The 18340-nt window shown below is 42.6% G+C and overlaps 2 protein-coding genes across 2 annotated transcripts; both read right to left on the bottom strand.

The window, feature by feature from the left end:
• Positions 1-427: 427 nt before the first annotated feature.
• On the bottom strand, positions 428-2642 carry LOC117226963 (endocuticle structural glycoprotein SgAbd-2). The gene is made up of 4 exons (XM_033481772.2): positions 2535-2642; positions 2085-2221; positions 1324-1468; positions 428-765 (listed from the first exon to the last, which is right to left on the bottom strand). Exons 1-4 carry the CDS (start codon positions 2544-2546, stop codon positions 550-552), a joined length of 510 nt encoding a protein of 169 aa, XP_033337663.2. The 5' UTR covers positions 2547-2642; the 3' UTR covers positions 428-549.
• A 4312-nt stretch (positions 2643-6954) lies between these two features.
• On the bottom strand, positions 6955-14553 carry LOC117226845 (endocuticle structural glycoprotein SgAbd-1). Its single transcript, XM_033481591.2, has 3 exons — positions 14350-14553; positions 12906-13042; positions 6955-8351 (listed from the first exon to the last, which is right to left on the bottom strand). The coding sequence occupies exons 1-3, from the start codon at positions 14359-14361 to the stop codon at positions 8084-8086; spliced, it is 417 nt and encodes a 138-aa protein (XP_033337482.1). The 5' UTR covers positions 14362-14553; the 3' UTR covers positions 6955-8083.
• Between the last annotated feature and the right edge of the window lie 3787 nt (positions 14554-18340).

Below are 18340 nucleotides of genomic sequence, written 5' to 3'. Positions count from 1 at the left end.
TTTTCGGGAGAATCGCAGAAACGTGAGAAAAATCGAACGAACAAATTCGATAAATAAAATAGTCGAAGAAATTAGCAGAGATTAAAGAAGACGCTGTGTAGAAGATCCGTGTAGAATTTTGGAAAAAGAATCGGTCACGTGGTTGCGAAAATGTCGTAGCGACTATACCAAACTCACGCTTCCGACAGAAATGTGAAAGAAAATTATTGATCATTTAATTGCTGGTTTCTTAAATTATATTATCTACTGTTGCGAAATCATCGTCTGCTGCTATGAAATTATTATCGATTGTTTACCGTGCTTGTCTACATATCGAGGATCATGTTAGTCGCGTTTACATTGCCAATATGTAAACAGCTAAGTAAATTGCTGATCGAGCGATGCAGATGTCCGACGGTCGGTAATTGATAAATAATTGGTCGGGATGGAAATTGATGAATTCTTTTTTATTTCCTGGTATACATATGTACAAACATCGCGTCCAGTTACAAGATAATAACGATTTAATTCAAGCCTCGTTCGGGAATGATTCGATCATCGAATTTTCGATCAGTATCTCCGGAATGGGGAGTTGTAGGGCTGTCTGTAGTCAGAGTCGTCGGGTCCCGGCGGATTGGCGGCCAGGGCTCGTCTAATGGCTTCCGGAATCGGGGGTGGAGTGGGCAAATGCGCGCCTTGGGGGTGGAAACCATTTTCGTCGGCTGTGTACTCGACCGTGATTGGTGTTCCGTCTGGCGCGGAATATGAAAATCGACCCTGGACCACCTGCGAACAGATCATCAAATTTTTGCAATGACGGGAAATATTCCTTTCATTTCGCAGTCGATTGTTGCTCTGTATCTCGTTTAAAATTCTTAATTCCTGAAAATATTCTCTCCATTTTATAATGAATTATTATGGTTTCCTTCGTTCGAAATTTTTATAGAATTCCTAAAAGAAATCTTCTTATTCCATAATTAATTGTTATTGTATTATATTCTTCTCTATATATATATATATATTTCTTATTTATTATATTTTTATTATATTTGTATCTCTATTATATTTTTTCTTGGCACACAAATCATTTCCAAGTTTTCACGAATTTTTTGAAAAAATATCCTATTCATTTTATAATTCAAAACGATTTCTAGTTCATTCAGTTCAGATCCAAGGATCTTTGTCTACGAAGTGAGTTAAAAGAAATTTTTGACATGGTCATAATTTTTGTGCAATTACTATCGAATAGAATTTTCTGCTCTTTCAGCATTCGTTCGCGATATATAACTATGCAAAACGGAGAAACGAACGGGTGAAATAAATTTCGTTCGATCAATTTATTACCTCGCTTTGGCCTTGCGGTGTACCCTGAGGACGTCCGCTTTCGGACACCGAAATGCCATTCTCTGTATCATAGCTAAAGGTGTAAGATCCATCCGGATAGCTATCTTTCTGCTGGCTGCGAATCGCTATAAACCTGCCGGGTGAGCTGCAATCGAATTACATCCACGTTACATAATCTGCATCCATTCAATACGAAAGAGAAAAATTCGTATCGATTTAACCGGATTTTCATGATCAACTTTCAAAACAATTCACCCGATTTCCAAGATTGAACTTTTAAATTTAGTCTTTTGAAATTGTTAATATGCAAGAGTGAATTTTCATATTTGATTGAAAAAATCGGGAACGTTGCAATCTGATTCGTAAGACTGAATTTTTCTATTTAATTGAAAAAAATTGGAAATATCGCGATCTGATTTGTAAGACTGAATTTTCCTATTTAATTGAACAAATTGGAAACACTGCAATCTGGTTAATAAGACTGAATTTTCCTATTTAATTGAACAAATTGAAAACGTTGCAATCTAATTAATAAGACTGAATTTTCTTATTTAATTGAAAAATTGAAAATATCCCAATCTAATTGGTAAGACTAAATTTTCATATCTAATTGAACAAATTTCAAATATTCCAATCTGATTTGTAAGAGTAAATTTTGCAATGTAACGTTTAAAATTGAGACTACTACAGCAGAATCTCCGAAGATAAATTATTCGACATCGTCTTTGAAAATTCGAAGATACTCTTTTTTAAGTGCATACTTATATTGCGGCGTGTACTGAGGTTGCACCGGTTGATACGCAGGTTTCGGCGTCGTTCTGAACGCATTTTGAGTGGGAAAACCGCGGTAAGTGCCGAACTGGCCTACAGCGCAGCATACCAAAGCGAACAGAAAAAACTGAAATCATAGAACAATCGTTACAAACAATCTTCCCCCCCCCCCCCATCTCGACGATCTCTATAAACAATTTCGTACACTAAAACGACAAATCGCGAACGAAATAAACGCGTCTAACGATCCGATTATTTATGGCTAAACAAATTTCGCGGCGGGTCACTCCTGACCCAGCCGTATTTGCTGCGATCGAGATACAAATTTTGTTCTGTTTTTTCTTTCTTTTTTTCTCGTTGCTGTCTTTCGAGCATAGTGATGTTAATTCGATTCTGGTTCACTGAACGTCCCGTGTCATCACTCGAGAGCAAACACTCACTAAACGTTGCATGTTGTGTGTCCGTTGCAGTGGCGCGACGTCGTTTCGAACAAGAATTCAAAGCTGCGGTACCGGACGCAGAGCCGCCGCCAGCATTTATATGAGGACGAGCCCGAAGATCTTCCCTTTCCCTGATCCTGCGTTTGACACCACTCTCCTCATAATTCCTCTAGTCGCCCTCACGTCGGTTGAGCCCCACCTCAACCCCGGCCGCGACAAATGGAAGCCCGCAGCCGCAGTCATTTCTTTTTTCACCGTCGGCCACCGAAAAGTTGTGCAACCGAAAATTTCTGGTTCAAATTGACATCAACGGTTCCTGCGATCGGTGAGTTTCGGCGCCATTTTGAATGCGTTCGGCATTTCCGATTTTGTTCTCACCGAGCGACAGAATGCGCTTCGCCGCATCGGATCTCCCAAAAAATTGCATTCAACTGTAGATTTGCAAGAAGCATTGATTCTTCGAGCGACGTAAAAGAATTTCAAGAATTTCTTTTGTTACATTAAACTGCATTTATCGTCATAATTAGGCAATTATGCGATTAGGTGAACCCGAAAGAATTGCAATCAAATACGGATGACATTAAAATTCCAAAAGATTGGCTCTCCAAGCGAACTGAAATTAGCAAAATATTTCTTCGATGACTTCGAGGTCCAGTTTTAATGACGATAATTTTAAATAAACGTTATAAACGGTATAAACATTTCTTTTGATCGTTTCTTGGGCCTCTGACGAGCCGATCTCCGCAGCGATTTAAATTTCGCTCGACGTTAGAAACGGATCGCAGATGAAAGAAGAAAGAATTTCGACAGGTTGCGAGAGGTGTTTATTGTTGCCTCGGCGGTTTTGATTGATGAGATTAGGGTTCAGTTTCAATCGCCCATCATTAGAGTAAAGTCTTCATAGCCGTGAGTGGCACCTCGCATTTCACCGCCTTCTATTGTTTCTCCTATCAATACTGATATCGTAAATACGCCTTCTGCGCCTCGGCTGTTGCCTCGTCTGTTTCCCATTGCATGCGTCGCCCTCGAAATCGACAGCTACGATAAGTATAATAAGGCTGGGCACCAAATCTTTTTCGACAGGTGTCGCTCGCCCGAGCTTCGAATTTTATTTTCCGCCCTTGGGACGGGGCCTGAAATTTTGAAAAAATTACGAGACGTAGAGCGAACGCGCGCCAATCGAATGCTATTATTCATAAATTTTTATGTTTTTAACTCTCTGATTAAAAAGAAATTATAACGCTCAAAAATTTTGACGAATATTATTTAAGGGTTGCAGATATAGATCATTTTTTTCTCCCCTTAATCGATAGCCTAAAATTTCGAAAAAATCTCCGAAGATCAAGCTAACGTACGCTAATTAATTGCTGTTAATAATAAATTTTTATATTTTCGATTCTGGTTACAAAAGAATTGCAACATCAGCTCCGTATTTTTGACGGACATCGTCGAAGGGATTCGAACTTTTCAGATTGTCCTCTGCCCTTTGCGAGTTGCCCAAAATTTCGAGAAAATTCTGCGAGACGATTTCGACATGCGCGCGACGATTACGGCGGGGTGCGTGCGAATCTATCTTGCGGTAATCGAGAAACAGGATCCTGAAAGTTAGGGGTTCTCGCGGCGACCAAGACGATTGTAGACCTCGCCGTCCGACAACCAGGTTGCGAGCGTTACCTGGATCTAGTTTGACCTTTCTCGTTTTATTAACCACGTCAGCCTAGGTATGCCCCATCATCGCAGCATCGCCTCGGCTCACATAAAGAAACGAATAGATCGCATACCTTCGGGATCCTCCCAACTAGTCGCGTACCTAGATATTATGTAAACTGATCCGCTGCTCGCGGTTTTGAATCCGGCTCAGCATATCTTCCGAATTATTTCATCGTCTGAACAATCAATTTGTCGCCTATAATAGACGGGATCATTTCACGCACGTGTCTCATTCGCGCTGCTTCCACGTTCGAGCCGCAAAACCATCGCAAAGCCACGAGTTTCGATCTTTTCTTTCCCCACCTTTTAAAAATTATTTTCAAACGTTTAACCGTCGAGGATCTTGCAAAAATATATATCGTCGTGTTCGGGAGAGTTCGCTGAATCGATCTACGCAAAAATCGTGCATCCGGCGTCTGTGGTTGCGTCGCAAAAAAATTCGGAAAATATACCATTTCGAGATTTCTCGTCGATTTTTGTGTTCGAACGTCGACGATGTTTCGAGAAGCGTGGATTGCCGTTTTCGGGGGGGGGGGGGGCAGTCCGCGGCACGGTTCCAGAGGGAGAAATCGTTTACACAATATCCACAAGGAAATCCCGAAACGACGGGACGGCGATATTTTATTTTATTTTATTCGAACGATTATCGTTCGTCTTCGCGAGACCATTAATCAAAGCGCCGCGGTGTCACGCGGCTGGAAAGACAGCGTTTTTCCGAACGGTAAGCTGCAGGTACAATATAATTACGAGCATAAAGTTCAATGTGGCGGCGGGGATGAACAGTTGTGTTACGCAGCGTGTATGTGTGTACTCTGTTTCAAGCGGGAAACAGGGCATGGCGAACTCGCCGATCCTGTCTAACCTGTTAGTCCTGATATATTATCAAGATGTGTCTAAATCATAGTAACAGCACTCACACAGCCGTGCCGACAAACGATCGTGCCATAAGTCACGCTACCCGAACAAACAGCTCGCCGCTTCTATCGCCGCCGCATCGACTGAAATTCGAAATTCTCGACGCGTCTTCGAAACTACCCTTAACCACGTTCGGGTGCAGCGTTCGCTTTAAAAATTAATCAAACATGGTCCGTTGCTCGGAACGGTGTCGTGAAATACGTCGACGTGTTCGCGAGACTTCAGAGAATTTTTCTACGCGACGATTACTCTCGCAGCTTTCACAGTTGCGACGCTACAAACGGCCAAAGTCGACGTATCGATTTCTCCTGAATTCTTCGTTCGTAATTGCGCGTCGTAACCGCGTAACTTGCTTGTAATATGATGTAGAAAAATGTACCGTTGCATTCGGTGAAGTCTGCGGAATCGTGCTACGCGACAAAGGATCCTCGAAGTGACCACGAGGCGAGGCGCGACAACAAATTCTCGACGCTGGAATCCCGTTTTCTTTCTTAGCGAGACGCGAAAAAATAAATTCGCGAAGTTGAAAGATACTATTTTTCGATGGAAAAACATAACGAAGGCCGCGCGATGGCGAGACGATTACCAAAAAATATGAATTGCAAAGCAAGCTGCAGGATGCGTAGGCTGCGTTTAAAATCCTTTTACCTGTTATCCTGAGGCCGGCGGATCGGTCGGCCGTTGCGCAATAGACAAGAAACCGATGATTTGCTTTCACTGACTCACCTTTACCGTGATATTACGATTACCATTAGCATTAATCCGATCGATACTTCGGTTACTTTTCCTAAAATCTCGCTTTTGCTTTGATCGGTTTATCGTCGCGTCGCCGTCACGATCCTGTCCGACTTCGACAAGCATCCATTGTAACCGTTTCGTCGATTTATTGCCGGCTGTCGAACCGCAGAACTCGAGAAAAGAACGCTTCAATTACGAGCATTATTAATCAACCTGCGCGATATCCACGACTGTATCGTCGAATTATTCCTTTTGTTGAATCGCGTCAACGATCCGAGCCGTTCGATGCTAAATTATTGACATAAGCCGACGCCGAGCTAATCTCCAAAGGATTTTATTCAGTTTTAAATATACAATTTTATCGCTTTTCAGTGGGCCGATATAATTGTATGCAACATTAAGATTTGTATATTGATTTGTAAGAAAACGATTTAATGTAATAGTAATATATTATGTTATAATAATATTGTATATAATATATTACTATTATATTATTATTATACTATAATATAATAGTATATATTATATATACTATTATATAATATATTAATAATATATTATACTATTATATTATAGTATAATATAATAGTATATATATATATATATATATATATATATTATAATATAGTATAATATATTATTATATTATAGTATTATATAGTATTATATAGTAGTAATATATAGTATTATAGTATTATACTATATTATATTATAGTATAGTATAATATATTATTATTATACTATAATATAATATAGTAGTATATATAGTATATATAAAATATTATATATTATATTATCTAATATATAATGTATTATATTTTACATTATATACAATATATTATACTATATAATAATAATGTAATAAATTTGCAAATAAATTGTGTACAAACACAATCGTTGAAATAATTGAAAAACAGAATATTTTCTGAAGCCGCGTGTCAGTTAATAAATCGATGAACAAATGTAATTACGTTTCGTTAAAGATCGAAATGAATGAATCACGGAACTGATTGTTCTCGTGGACGCTTCGGTGAACAGATGAATAACTCGGAAACGGTTGTGACATTTTCATGAATCTGTATTTGTAATAGTTCGTAGGCACATATGTGTGTATGCATGTACACTTGCAGCACAGTTTCTCCGTACATTCGCTGGGATTAGAGCAGAGAGAAGTACAGTCGACGAATTAATCGCGTTACAATCGTGAAAGCAGGAATGTTAATCTACAAGACGCGATCTTATCGATTAATAAATTAATTACTATATATTCAGGCAGTACAACGTAGAGAAGCATAAGCGAACAGTTTCCCGACAATATGTTAGCGCGATTCGGGCGTGACGTTGCCCGAGCACAGCGTTCCATGGCCGTTTAAACAATCAACGACGCGACAATCATTATTCGACATTTCGTCCATTCGACCCCGCGATATTCTCGGTATTCCTGTCTTTTTTTTCTCGCGGTGCACGCGCGAGAAAATCGTCAAGAAAAATCGCCGGAATGTCCGCGGACGAATTCTCCGTCGGCCGCCATTTCGAAAAGCTCCCATCGAGTCGATATTCTCCGGAAGAAAACGAAATAAGAAACATTTCTCAACGTTTACTTGCGATGCCAGATTTACGGAGCTGTTTCACATCGGTTTTTCATCAATCAATCGAATCAACTGTCTTATAACAATTTACAAAAGTAACAATATTACGTTCATCCTGATTTTCGAACGAACGTTACCGTAACATTCGCCGGAAGCAACGCGCGGATTTAACGAATAACTCGCAGACGCGTCTTTAAAATCCGAACGACGCGCTCTAAATGAAAGAAAATCAGCGAATTCTCGCTGGTTCCGTAAACCCAACGCTAATAACTCTCGATCACCGAGCAAACGATTCATTTGCAACGATCACCGGCCATGGAACACCGCACAGATCCCCCGCAATCCCCCACAAAATCGCCCGGGCAGTTACCAAAAGGCCGCCCCTTCGAGAAACGAGCGTCGCGCGCGGTGCTTCCGGTCCGAAAGCCGAATCTCTCTTAATCGAATCGTAGCCTAATCGATCTTAAACGATCGCTTGAACATGCCGGAGCATGATTTCTGAGTCCGTGAGAAGATCCGGGACAGAAGGTTCGAAAGCGGTTCACTTCGCGAGTCTGGTTCCGTCGAGGAGGATCCTGGAGGACGTTCGCCGCGTCCCTAGTATCTCCTGTACGGCTCTTCCTCTTCCGGATGGGCCGCGTTGTGGGCCAGGGCCCGTTGTATCGCAACCGGGATCGGCGGCGGAGTCGGCAGATGCGCGCCGTTCGCTTGGAAGCCATTTTCGTCCGCCGTGTAAGTCACCAGAATCGGCGTGCCGTCCGGCGCGGTGTAACTGAACTGCCCTCTCACCGACTCCACCTGGTTCGGACCGGCGAACTTCGGGGTCCCTTGCTCGGCCACCGATATACCGTTCTCCGTGTCGTAGCTGGAACATCCGCGAACTCGTTAATCACCGAAACATAACCTAAAAATCATCGTCGAGCGTCCGGGGAATCTGGGGGAACGAAATTGGTCGATCTTCGAGGCGCTGTAACTTTGTAAGCGAAAATCGGAGGACGATGTACCTGGGCTCGTTTGAAAGGCCGAACGATCTGCTTTCGGACCCGGTGAATGAGCTTTTCGGAACAAATTTCGGGCGACCGGAGTTTTCGACAATTTCGAGGAGTGTCCGAAACGTGGCACGAGAGGGACCGTCTCTGTTCTCCAGTTGAATTCGCAGCGAGGAAGCGATTGAAAGAGAAAGAACAGTATGCTTGGTGAAAGTGGAGATTTCACGCTTGAAAACGAGCACAAGCAGATCATCCCCCGATTTCTCGTCGCGAAGTTAAGGACGGTTAAAGATCGCCGACGTTTCACCCGCGGTAATTACGATCGCGAACGGACGCAATCGCGTCGCGACGCGACCGCGATCGCTGAAAAGTGAAACCCGTTAGGGTGCTCGAAACTAGAGACCTCGCCGTTCAAAACGAGCCTAAGTGCGTCGCGATGCGAGCGTTCCACGCGGAGTTGCAACAGCTTCGTGGATCGAACGGTTCCCGAAACACGCGAATCCTCGCGGCGGCTTCATCGGTGTCAAGTTTGACAGAGGAATGAACCGGCAGTGGTAGCGTAAGGCTCGACGACGGTGTGCGGAAGGTGTAGCCGGTGACTGGCGCAACAGGAGAGGCACCCTCAACACGTACACGCGGCTAGGTAGGTCGATCGTAATTATTCTATTGTGTAATGTGTTATTGCTAACTGCGCAACCGCCTAACACGAATGATTAACATCAAAGCTAATTACATATCTTTTCACAGCTGAATATCCTGTGCGACCTCCTCCACCTCCACCTCCATCGTTTCGTCTTCCCTCTCTCTCCCTCTCTCTTCTTACCCCTTCCGCCCCCGCCGACGACCCAAGTTTCCTTGGACGCGCGCACCTTCGACGTTTTCTTTGTTAGCCGGCGAATTAATTGGCAACGCGCGCCGATGGGTCGCGATCGAGAAACGATCGACTCCGTTTTCCGAGTTCGGTCAATTCTCCCTAATTGACCCTCGGATTGTACACGAAAAGGGACAATTTGGGAATACATGTACATTATACTTTTTCGAGAAAATTGTTCATATTCGAATAGCTGTAACTTTGTTCGAAAAAATCATACGACGATGGAACTAGGCTCGTTTTAAAGCCTGAAGTGTCTACTTTCGGATGATATTGGTCAGTTTCTTCGAAAAAAATTGATTTATGATATGACCGATGGGAAACCTCGTTCTAGATTTTACCCAAAATTTCGAATACTCGAAATATTGATGATATTCGAACAGCTATAACTTTGTGCAAAAAAATCGTATAGCAATGTAACTTAGCTCATTTTAAAGCCCAAAGTTTCTACTTTCGGAGACCGTCCATTGATTTCTTTAAAAAAATTTATTCGCGACACGGTGGATGGGAAACCTCGTTCTAGATTTTACCCAAAATCTCGAATACTCGAAAAATTGATGATATTCGAACAGCTATAACTTTGAGCAAAAAAATCGTATAGCAATGAAACTAAGCTCATTTTAAAGCTCGATGCGTCTACTTTCGGGGACCGTCCATAGATTTCTTTAAAAAAATTTATTCGCGACACGGTGGATGGGAAACCTCGTTCCAGATTTTACACGAAATTTCCAACCTTCGAAACATCGACGATATTCGAAATACCGTAACTTCGTGAATAAAAATCGTAGAGCAACGAGACTAAATTCATTTTAGAGCCTGAAATCTCTGCTTTCTCCATGTATAATTTATTCTCGTCGAAAAAATTTGTCGAAGCCACAGCGCGCGGGAAGCTGCAACAATATATATCCGACAAAGCAGAAACAAGTGATTTATGGAATCTTGGAATTAGAAACGGCGTACAATAGATTCTCCCTAATTGACGCTCAGATTAACCATGTTTGTTTAAAAGCTGAAGGAAAATTAGGGAGAATTTACTGTGTTCGCGAATGGCAAGAGGCGAATTTCGATGCTCTTGTTCGATGGAAAAAGAAGGAAGAAATATCGTCGCCAGAACGGGATAACCGCGGTGCGGGCGTCCATACAATGCAAGACGTTAATTGCATGTTTGCTGAGAGATTTGAATCGTACAAGGGTTATTAAAATGATCGAGCAATTATTTTTGCTCGGTATCAATTGCTGTAATTATCGGGGAATTTATCCAGTAATTATCGTTCTAATACATGTAATGAACGGCGAGCAACGAGAAGAATCCGTAGTGCAGCATTCGTTTCGTTAATTATCGTACTAACGGATCAAAGATATGAATCGATATTCGATTGTTACGATCTATTCGATCGTAATTGAGTCAGATTAAGGTGATAAGTTACAACAGTGTTGCAGCAATAATTATACCGGTCCTCTAGGAATAATGAATTATTCTCGAGGAATAATTTGTTTATATTATTGTATAACCTGTCGAATAATTGTTCAGACATGTTGTCAAATTAACTCGACAATAATCTGTCGAAGAAATCGAACGATCTGCATTTCGACAAGGATTTATTAGATTGAAAATTATTCTAACATAGCAAAAAGAATTATTTCAACAAAATATTGATTCAATGGAAATTATTCTAACATACCAAAAAAAAATCATTTAATAATGATCTATTCGGTAGCAGTAATTTTAACACACCGAAACAAGATGTGCTGATAGAAATCACTCGAGTGCGAGTGAAGCGTTTAACGAGCAATAATTCCATCGAGTGACAATAAGGCATGTAACGCGCAGCGTCATTCGCCGCTAATACGACACGCATTCAGGTTGATACTATGTTGTAAAACGGACAATAAATTGTAGGATATCATGGAGCATGATTTGCGAAGACTCATCCTCGAAGGATTGCATGTCAGCGAGCTGTATATGTATATAAACGCGGCATTTTAACGCTGTCTGTCTCTCGTATGGCTACTTCTGCTTCCGTAGACAGACCTCTCACTCCACTCAATCACTACCGTTCGAACCTAATTAACTCCCATCGAACGTGAATCAACCAATAACGTCGTAAAATTGTCCGAAAAAATATTTACAAAAATATCGAAGATATTCGAGTCTTGCTGTCTCTGAATTGTTACAGCTTCCCTCGCGCTGTGTCTTCGAAAAATTTTTTCGACGAAAATCGATTATACACGGAGAAAGTAGAGACTTCAGGCTTTAAAATGAGATTAGTTCCGTTGTTCTACGATTTTTATTCACGAAGTTACGGTACTTTGAATATCGTCGATGTTTAGAAGGTTGAAAATTTTGTGTAAAGTCTGCGACGAGGTATTCCATTCATCATGTCGCGAGTAAATTTTTTTAAAGAAATCAATGGACGACTTCTGAAAGTAGACACTTCGATCTTTAAAATGAGCTAAGTTTCATTGCTGTACGATTTTTTTGCACAAAGTTATAGCTGTTCGAATATCATCAATTTTTCGAGAATTCGAGATTTTGGGTAAAATCTAGAACGAGGTTTCCCATCCACCGTGTCGCGAATAAATTTTATTAAAGAAATCAATGGACGACTTCTGAAAGTAGACACTTCGATCTTTAAAATGAGCTAAGTTCCATTGCTGTACGATTTTTTTGCACAAAGTTATAGCTGTTCGAATATCATCAATTTTTCGAGAATTCGAGATTTTGGGCAAAATCTAGAACGAGGTTTTCCATCCACCGTGTCGCGAATAAATTTTTTTAAAGAAATCAATGGACGACTTCTGAAAGTAGACACTTCGATCTTTAAAATGAGCTAAGTTTCATTGCTATACGATTTTTTTGCACAAAGTTATAGCTGTTCGAATATCATCAATTTTTCGAGAATTCGATATTTTGGGCAAAATCTAGAACGAGGTTTCCCATCCGTCATATCATAAATCAATTTTTGTAGAAGAAACTGACCAATATCATCCGAAAGTAGACACTTCAGGCTTTAAAACGAGCCTAGTTCCATTGCTATACGATTTTTTCGCACGAAGTTATAGCTGTCCCCGTACGGCTCGGATAATCGTATCTCCTGTTCCCAAATTGTCCATTTTCGCGCACAATCCGAGCGTCAATTAGGGAGTATTCACCGTACCGTGCTCCTAATCTATATTGTTGGATAACAATTTGCTTAATGTCAAATGGCTTTGTTTAAACATCGTACGTTCGTTCGCCGTTAAAAATTCTGTCACAGAAATATTCCCACAATACGCGAAGAACTAAAAAACAACGACGATGAAAATGAAAAATCGGTGTCCGGTCGTTTCCTAGTGGTTTCGCAGTTCCGGTGTTAATTTTGCTCGGGTTATTAGAAAATGCCGGGAATTAATAACGTAATGGATGGACGATAAGCAACGCGCACGCATACCGACGCGTTTTTCGTGCCGAGAAGCGGCGAGCGTCGTCGAGCGTGTCGAGATCGCGTTTGTGGAAACGTACCTCGACGTCGCTTATTGTTTCGTCGACGGTCAGGACGCCGTAGAAGGACGATCTCACCTGTAGGAGTACGATCCATCCGGAGAAGAGTCTTGGGATTGTCGCAATATGGCGAAACGTCGTCCGTAATAATCAGGATTGTACAGGTATCTGTTGAATTGCGCGGACGCCGCCGCCGATAGTGCCAACAGAACCAGCTGAAAAAGATAGTAATTTGATAAAAATCGACTCCTCCGTTCGACAGCCGAAATCTGAATCTCAAGAATTCAATTCGATTGTCGCAATTGTTACTTCGTTTCGTTTGTTGCAACTTTGATCGTTTCTTTTTAGGCCGTTGCTAAGCTTCGATAGAAGATGATTGCTAAGATTCTCCCTAATTGACGCTCAGATTGTACGGTTAAATTCTCTCCAATTGTCGCTCGATATGTACAGTGATTTCTCCCTAATTCGCGCTCAGATCGCGCACAAAAATGGACGATTTGGGAAGAGAAGACACGATTGTTCGAGCCTTGCGGCTCGTTTTTACAGTCGCCGATTGTCAACAACTGTAATAAAAATGTGCTGCGAAGCTCAAATAATATAATAATAATAATAATAATAATATCTCGTCTTCCCAAATAGTCCATTTTCATGCGCAATCAGAGCGTCAATTGGGGAGAATTTAACGTGAGATTCGATGCAAGACGTTAAGACGAGTTCAGACGTCGCAGACAGAGTTTCAACAATTTCTTTTGCAACTTATACCGCGCCACGGTCGAAGAACGAAGTATTAAGTTTAAACTGAGTACAAAATAATCGATGTGCGATTTTTTTTGCTCGTGTTATGGCAGTTCGAATGAAAATCTTGTGAAATGAAATGAAATTCTTCTCGATATTCCAACCGACTCTGCGAAGCTCGACAATTTTTATCCTCCACTCAAACTACCGTGGTTTTAAAGAATGAAGTCTCCGCTATCCATCGAGACCAAAAATATTATCGTACGATTTTTTTATACGATCTTGTTGCATCTTTAGCGAGAAGTGCACCGTCGCGTAGCTAGGCAAGGACGATCCAATTTCCGCCGGAGTTCGAACGTCTCGGAAAGCCTCAAAAAATTTTTCTCAGAGATCAGACTACGATGGGATTCAAGATCGAAGCTTTCCCTGTACGAGGAGCACTAAAAATTCAACGCGCGATTTTTTCTCGCCGATCTACAGCGCGACGAAAAGTGTGCCCACAGAAACGAGCAACCCACGCGTTCTAACGTTCCCATCGATTTTCCAAAGCGGGGAAATTTTTAACAAGAAAATCGATTTACCAGAAAATAAAGTGCGATCTTCAAGCTTCGATCTGAGCCCAAGAAGATTGTCCTGTCATTTTTCCCGACAAAGTTATCGGCGGTTCGACGATCAACATGGAGTCGCGGGGAAAAAAATTGCCAAGCATCGAGGACGAATTTGTTTGTCGCGAATGTTTAAATGTGTAAAAAGTGCACGCGACACGAGAGAAGCGATTGACACTTACGATGATCTTCATGATGCCGTCGCACAGTGAGAATAATTCCAGATCGCTGATAAACACCGGCGCAGTGTTCGACGTGGAAATCGAGGAAAGATCGGATGCGGTCCACTGAATTTTTGCGGAGGAAAAAGAAATTCGGACGAAAAGAAACGAACGCGTGAGCCTGTGCTATCCGGTCGTGTGCAAATGTACGTGATCAAACGAGCCAGGATGAGACTATATAGTCGGCAGTGTACCCTGCTTCTCTGCCTCCATCGTGCCCCGCCACTGTTTTGCACGGGTCGAAGGGGAGCATGTGCCTCGTGGATTCGCGTAATTCATGAACGGGGTAACGATTACATCTACGATCGTCCGAGGAATCCGCGAGTAATTGCCGGCTTGTGCATCGCCGTGCACATATCCACGAGCAGGATGATTCTCCGCGTCGGACGATAACGGAAACACGCGTGTTCCTCGGAATTTCTTCGCATTTCTTCTTGTTCCGACGAACTCGACCAATCGACGCACGCCCAAACAATCGGCTACAAAGTATACAAGGTGTACAAGGTATCTAGAAGACGATCGACGCGAAAAACGAAATTTTTAATCAGCAATTAACACCGATCGTACACGTAATTACGAGATTATTCGACGTTTCGGTGCCAACAGCGCGCGGTTCTTGGCAGACTTTTCGCTCGCCTGCAGCGTATCGACGGAGGGAAAAACTTGGAAAAATTCTGAGACGTTTCCGCCGCTTCGGCGTACATTGTAGAATTTTTCGCGGATTTTTCGTTCGCCGGAAACGGCCGCAGAAAATATAGAAAGAACGCTGTGCGATCTCGTTCGATCGCGGCGGCGGCACAGTTTTCATTCCGAGCGCGATAAAACGGGAAGAAAAAATGATACGTCAAAATTTTTGACGTCGTTCGATAGAGCGGACTCCGTTCTTCAAATTAACGGTGATTCGAGTCGTTCAACAAATTTTCGAAGCCCGGTAGAGATTTTTGAATTTGCAAGATCGCTTAAAAAGACGTGTTCACGTTGCCGCTCAATTTCCGAGGTGAAAAATCCTTCGAAAAAAAAGAACGACTCGGCTATTCGAAAGCGCAAACTTCGCCCTTCAAAACGAGCCTAAGTGGACGATCGTCCGATTTTTTTTCGATAGAGTTGCAACGGTCCAAAGTCGTCCGTCGGACTCCGCTAGACGCGAGCGATCTTTCGCCGAACGCGCATCGTTTCCGTGGCGTGTGAAAAAATCTCAATTAAATTTTAATTAATCCAGGGGTCGAGACGACGGCATTTGCTGCGAGGGTGCGTGCTTCGAAGCTGGAAATTCCTCGGAACGGTGGTTGGAAGCTTCGAGCGAAGCCACACCTTCGCCGGCGTCGCGCGCCAGGCCCGACACGGAGCTGCATCGTTACACGTGTATTAATGAGTCGTTGCATGTGCAGGCCGTGCACCGTACAACAACCGATGCACTCTGCAGTCGTTAGGTCATGCGCTTCGCGGTGTCTCGTAAGATGCGGGCCACGGCGACCTCGCCACAGGATTCAGATCGCCGGATTTGCCACGGATCATCACAGGGCGTATTCCTTTCACTGTTTGCCGGTTACGAGCAGGATGCACGGCGCAACGATTCAGTAAGCCGAATCGGCGATCCTTGCGACATCCTTTGCGCCGATCCTCGGCGCAACATTGTCCTCCTATCCGTCGATTTTTAATTCCTCGATCGCCGCTACGAAAGTTCAGCGATTTCGCTCCAGAAACGCTCTGTTTTCAAAACGTTGCAGCATCGTGGGAAAAAATCGAACGACCGTCTATACAGGGTGATTTCAAAGAGCGAACTCTGCTCTACAACATCGTCGAGCTCCGCTGTCTTTGGGTTCATTTTTTGTAGCAGAAATCGGACTAGAAAGTGAACCGTGATTCTCCGCCTCGAAAAATTCTTCGTCGCTACAATGTTGAGGAACTTCGCGATATCGCAGCTTCCGAATAAAGAGTCGGACGACGATCTGCCTTAGCTCGTTTGAAAGATCGAAGTCTCCTCTTTGAACGGGCCTGAGCAGTTTTTATTAAAAAATATTTGTTTACGGTCGGAATTCTATCAGACTTCAACTATGATTTCAGCTTCGTCGAACATTTGTGGAGTCTGAGATATACGAAGTTCAACGTGCCGCAACTTCGCGAAGAAAAGTCGAGCGACGATTTATGCAAGCTCGTTTTAAAGGGCAGAGTCTGCGCTACAATGCAGCCTAGTTCCGAAGTCCTTGAGTCAATTTTTGTAGCAGAAATCGAACTAGAAAGCGAAGACGATTCCCCGCCTCGATAATAATACATCGGTGTTACAATGTTGAGAAACTTTGCGCTGCTGTAGCTTCGTGAAAAAATATTGCCTGCTAATCTACCGTGGCTCGTTCGAAAGGATAAAGTCTCCTCTTTCAAAGCCCCTCAGCAATTTTTATTAAAAAACATTTTTTTACGCTAGGAATTCTATCAGGCATCGACCACGATTTTCCCACCGTCGAAAAAACGGAGCCGCAGCTTCGCAAAACTCACCGCGCTGTATCTTTTTGCCGAAACATCGAACGACGATCAACCTTGGCCGATTCGAAAGCGGGAATCGTCAGAAACAAAACGATCCAAGCTGCGTCGTTCTCCGATTTTTTGCGCCGGAGCTACGACGAGATAAATATCATCGTTGTTAGAAGATGAAGTCTTCGAAGCTCTCGAAGTCGTGAATAACCATCCTTATTTAATTACTATGGACAGCGCTATAGTAAATATAGGTCTCAGCCGTTTAAGACGGGTCCGGTTTGATGATCCTCCGCCACGGTTTATCCGCGAGGAGTAGGATATCGCTTGAACACCGCGAATTTCTCGGCCTGGATTTCGTGATCTTTTCGCTCGGAACGTGGAGATCTTTTTCAATTCGTTAAACCATCAAACGATTGTTACAGTGAACTTATGCGCAGCTGCACGGCGAAATCGGTGATTTAAATAAACGGCTGGCTGGATTTCATTTGCGAACGGGATACACATACACATGCCGGTTTCGCAATAATCGAGGCGTCGCGCGGACAAGAATGAAAAATGCTCGATCCCATAGAATTATAATCCGCGTGCCAGTTATGACAGCCGCGTTACTTAAGAACAGCACGGTGTATCCGCCCTCGGATTTTCCATTCGTCTCTTCTGCCTATTATGAGGAACTATTACGGATCATCTTTCATATCTCTCTCACCTGAAACCATTATGCACACGCTTGAACGGTATGCGCGCATACCATCGGCGCCGTGCAGTTTTATGCATAGTTTCTCGTGACACGGTCGCGGTGCTGCCATTTGCGTAGGAACAACCGTTTACGTGTTCGTCTCTATCAATTAGTTTCGATAATTTAACCCCGCGCTTCGCACGCTCGCGAGATTCTCCACGCGTGGTAAAAACCGTCGCAGATTTTTGCCCGAACGACTCGCGACCACGCTGTCGCGACGAAATTCGCACGAGCCGGATCGGTTTCCTCCTCGAAGAATTGCGATAAATTCTCCGTAATTGACGCTTGGATCGTGCACGAAAAGGGACAATTTGGGAATACATGTACATTATACTTTCTCGAGAAAATTGTTCATATTCGAATAGCTGTAACTTTGTTCGAAAAAATCATACGACGATGGAACCAGGCTCGTTTTAAAGCCCGAAGTGTCCACTTTTGGATGATATTGGTCAGTTTCTTCGAAAAAAATTGATTTATGATATGACGGATGGGAAACCTCGTTCTAGATTTTTCCCAAAATCTCGGATACTCGAAAAATTGATGATATTCGAACAGTTATAACCTTGTGCAAAATAATCGTATAGCAATGGAACTTAGCTCATTTTAAAACCCAAAGTTTCTACTTTCGGAAACCGTCCATAGATTTCTTTAAAAAAATTTATTCGCGACACGGTGGATGGGAAACCTCGTTCTAGATTTTACCCAAAATCTCGAATTCTCGAAAAATTGATGATATTTGAACAG

The sequence above is a fragment of the Megalopta genalis genome, chromosome 5 (genome assembly GCF_051020955.1).
Source record: "Megalopta genalis isolate 19385.01 chromosome 5, iyMegGena1_principal, whole genome shotgun sequence".
In the NCBI taxonomy this organism is placed as follows: Eukaryota; Metazoa; Arthropoda; class Insecta; order Hymenoptera; family Halictidae; genus Megalopta; species Megalopta genalis.
The sequence above is the reverse complement of the archived record's forward strand: the minus strand, read 5'-3'. Positions and strand labels throughout refer to the sequence as shown.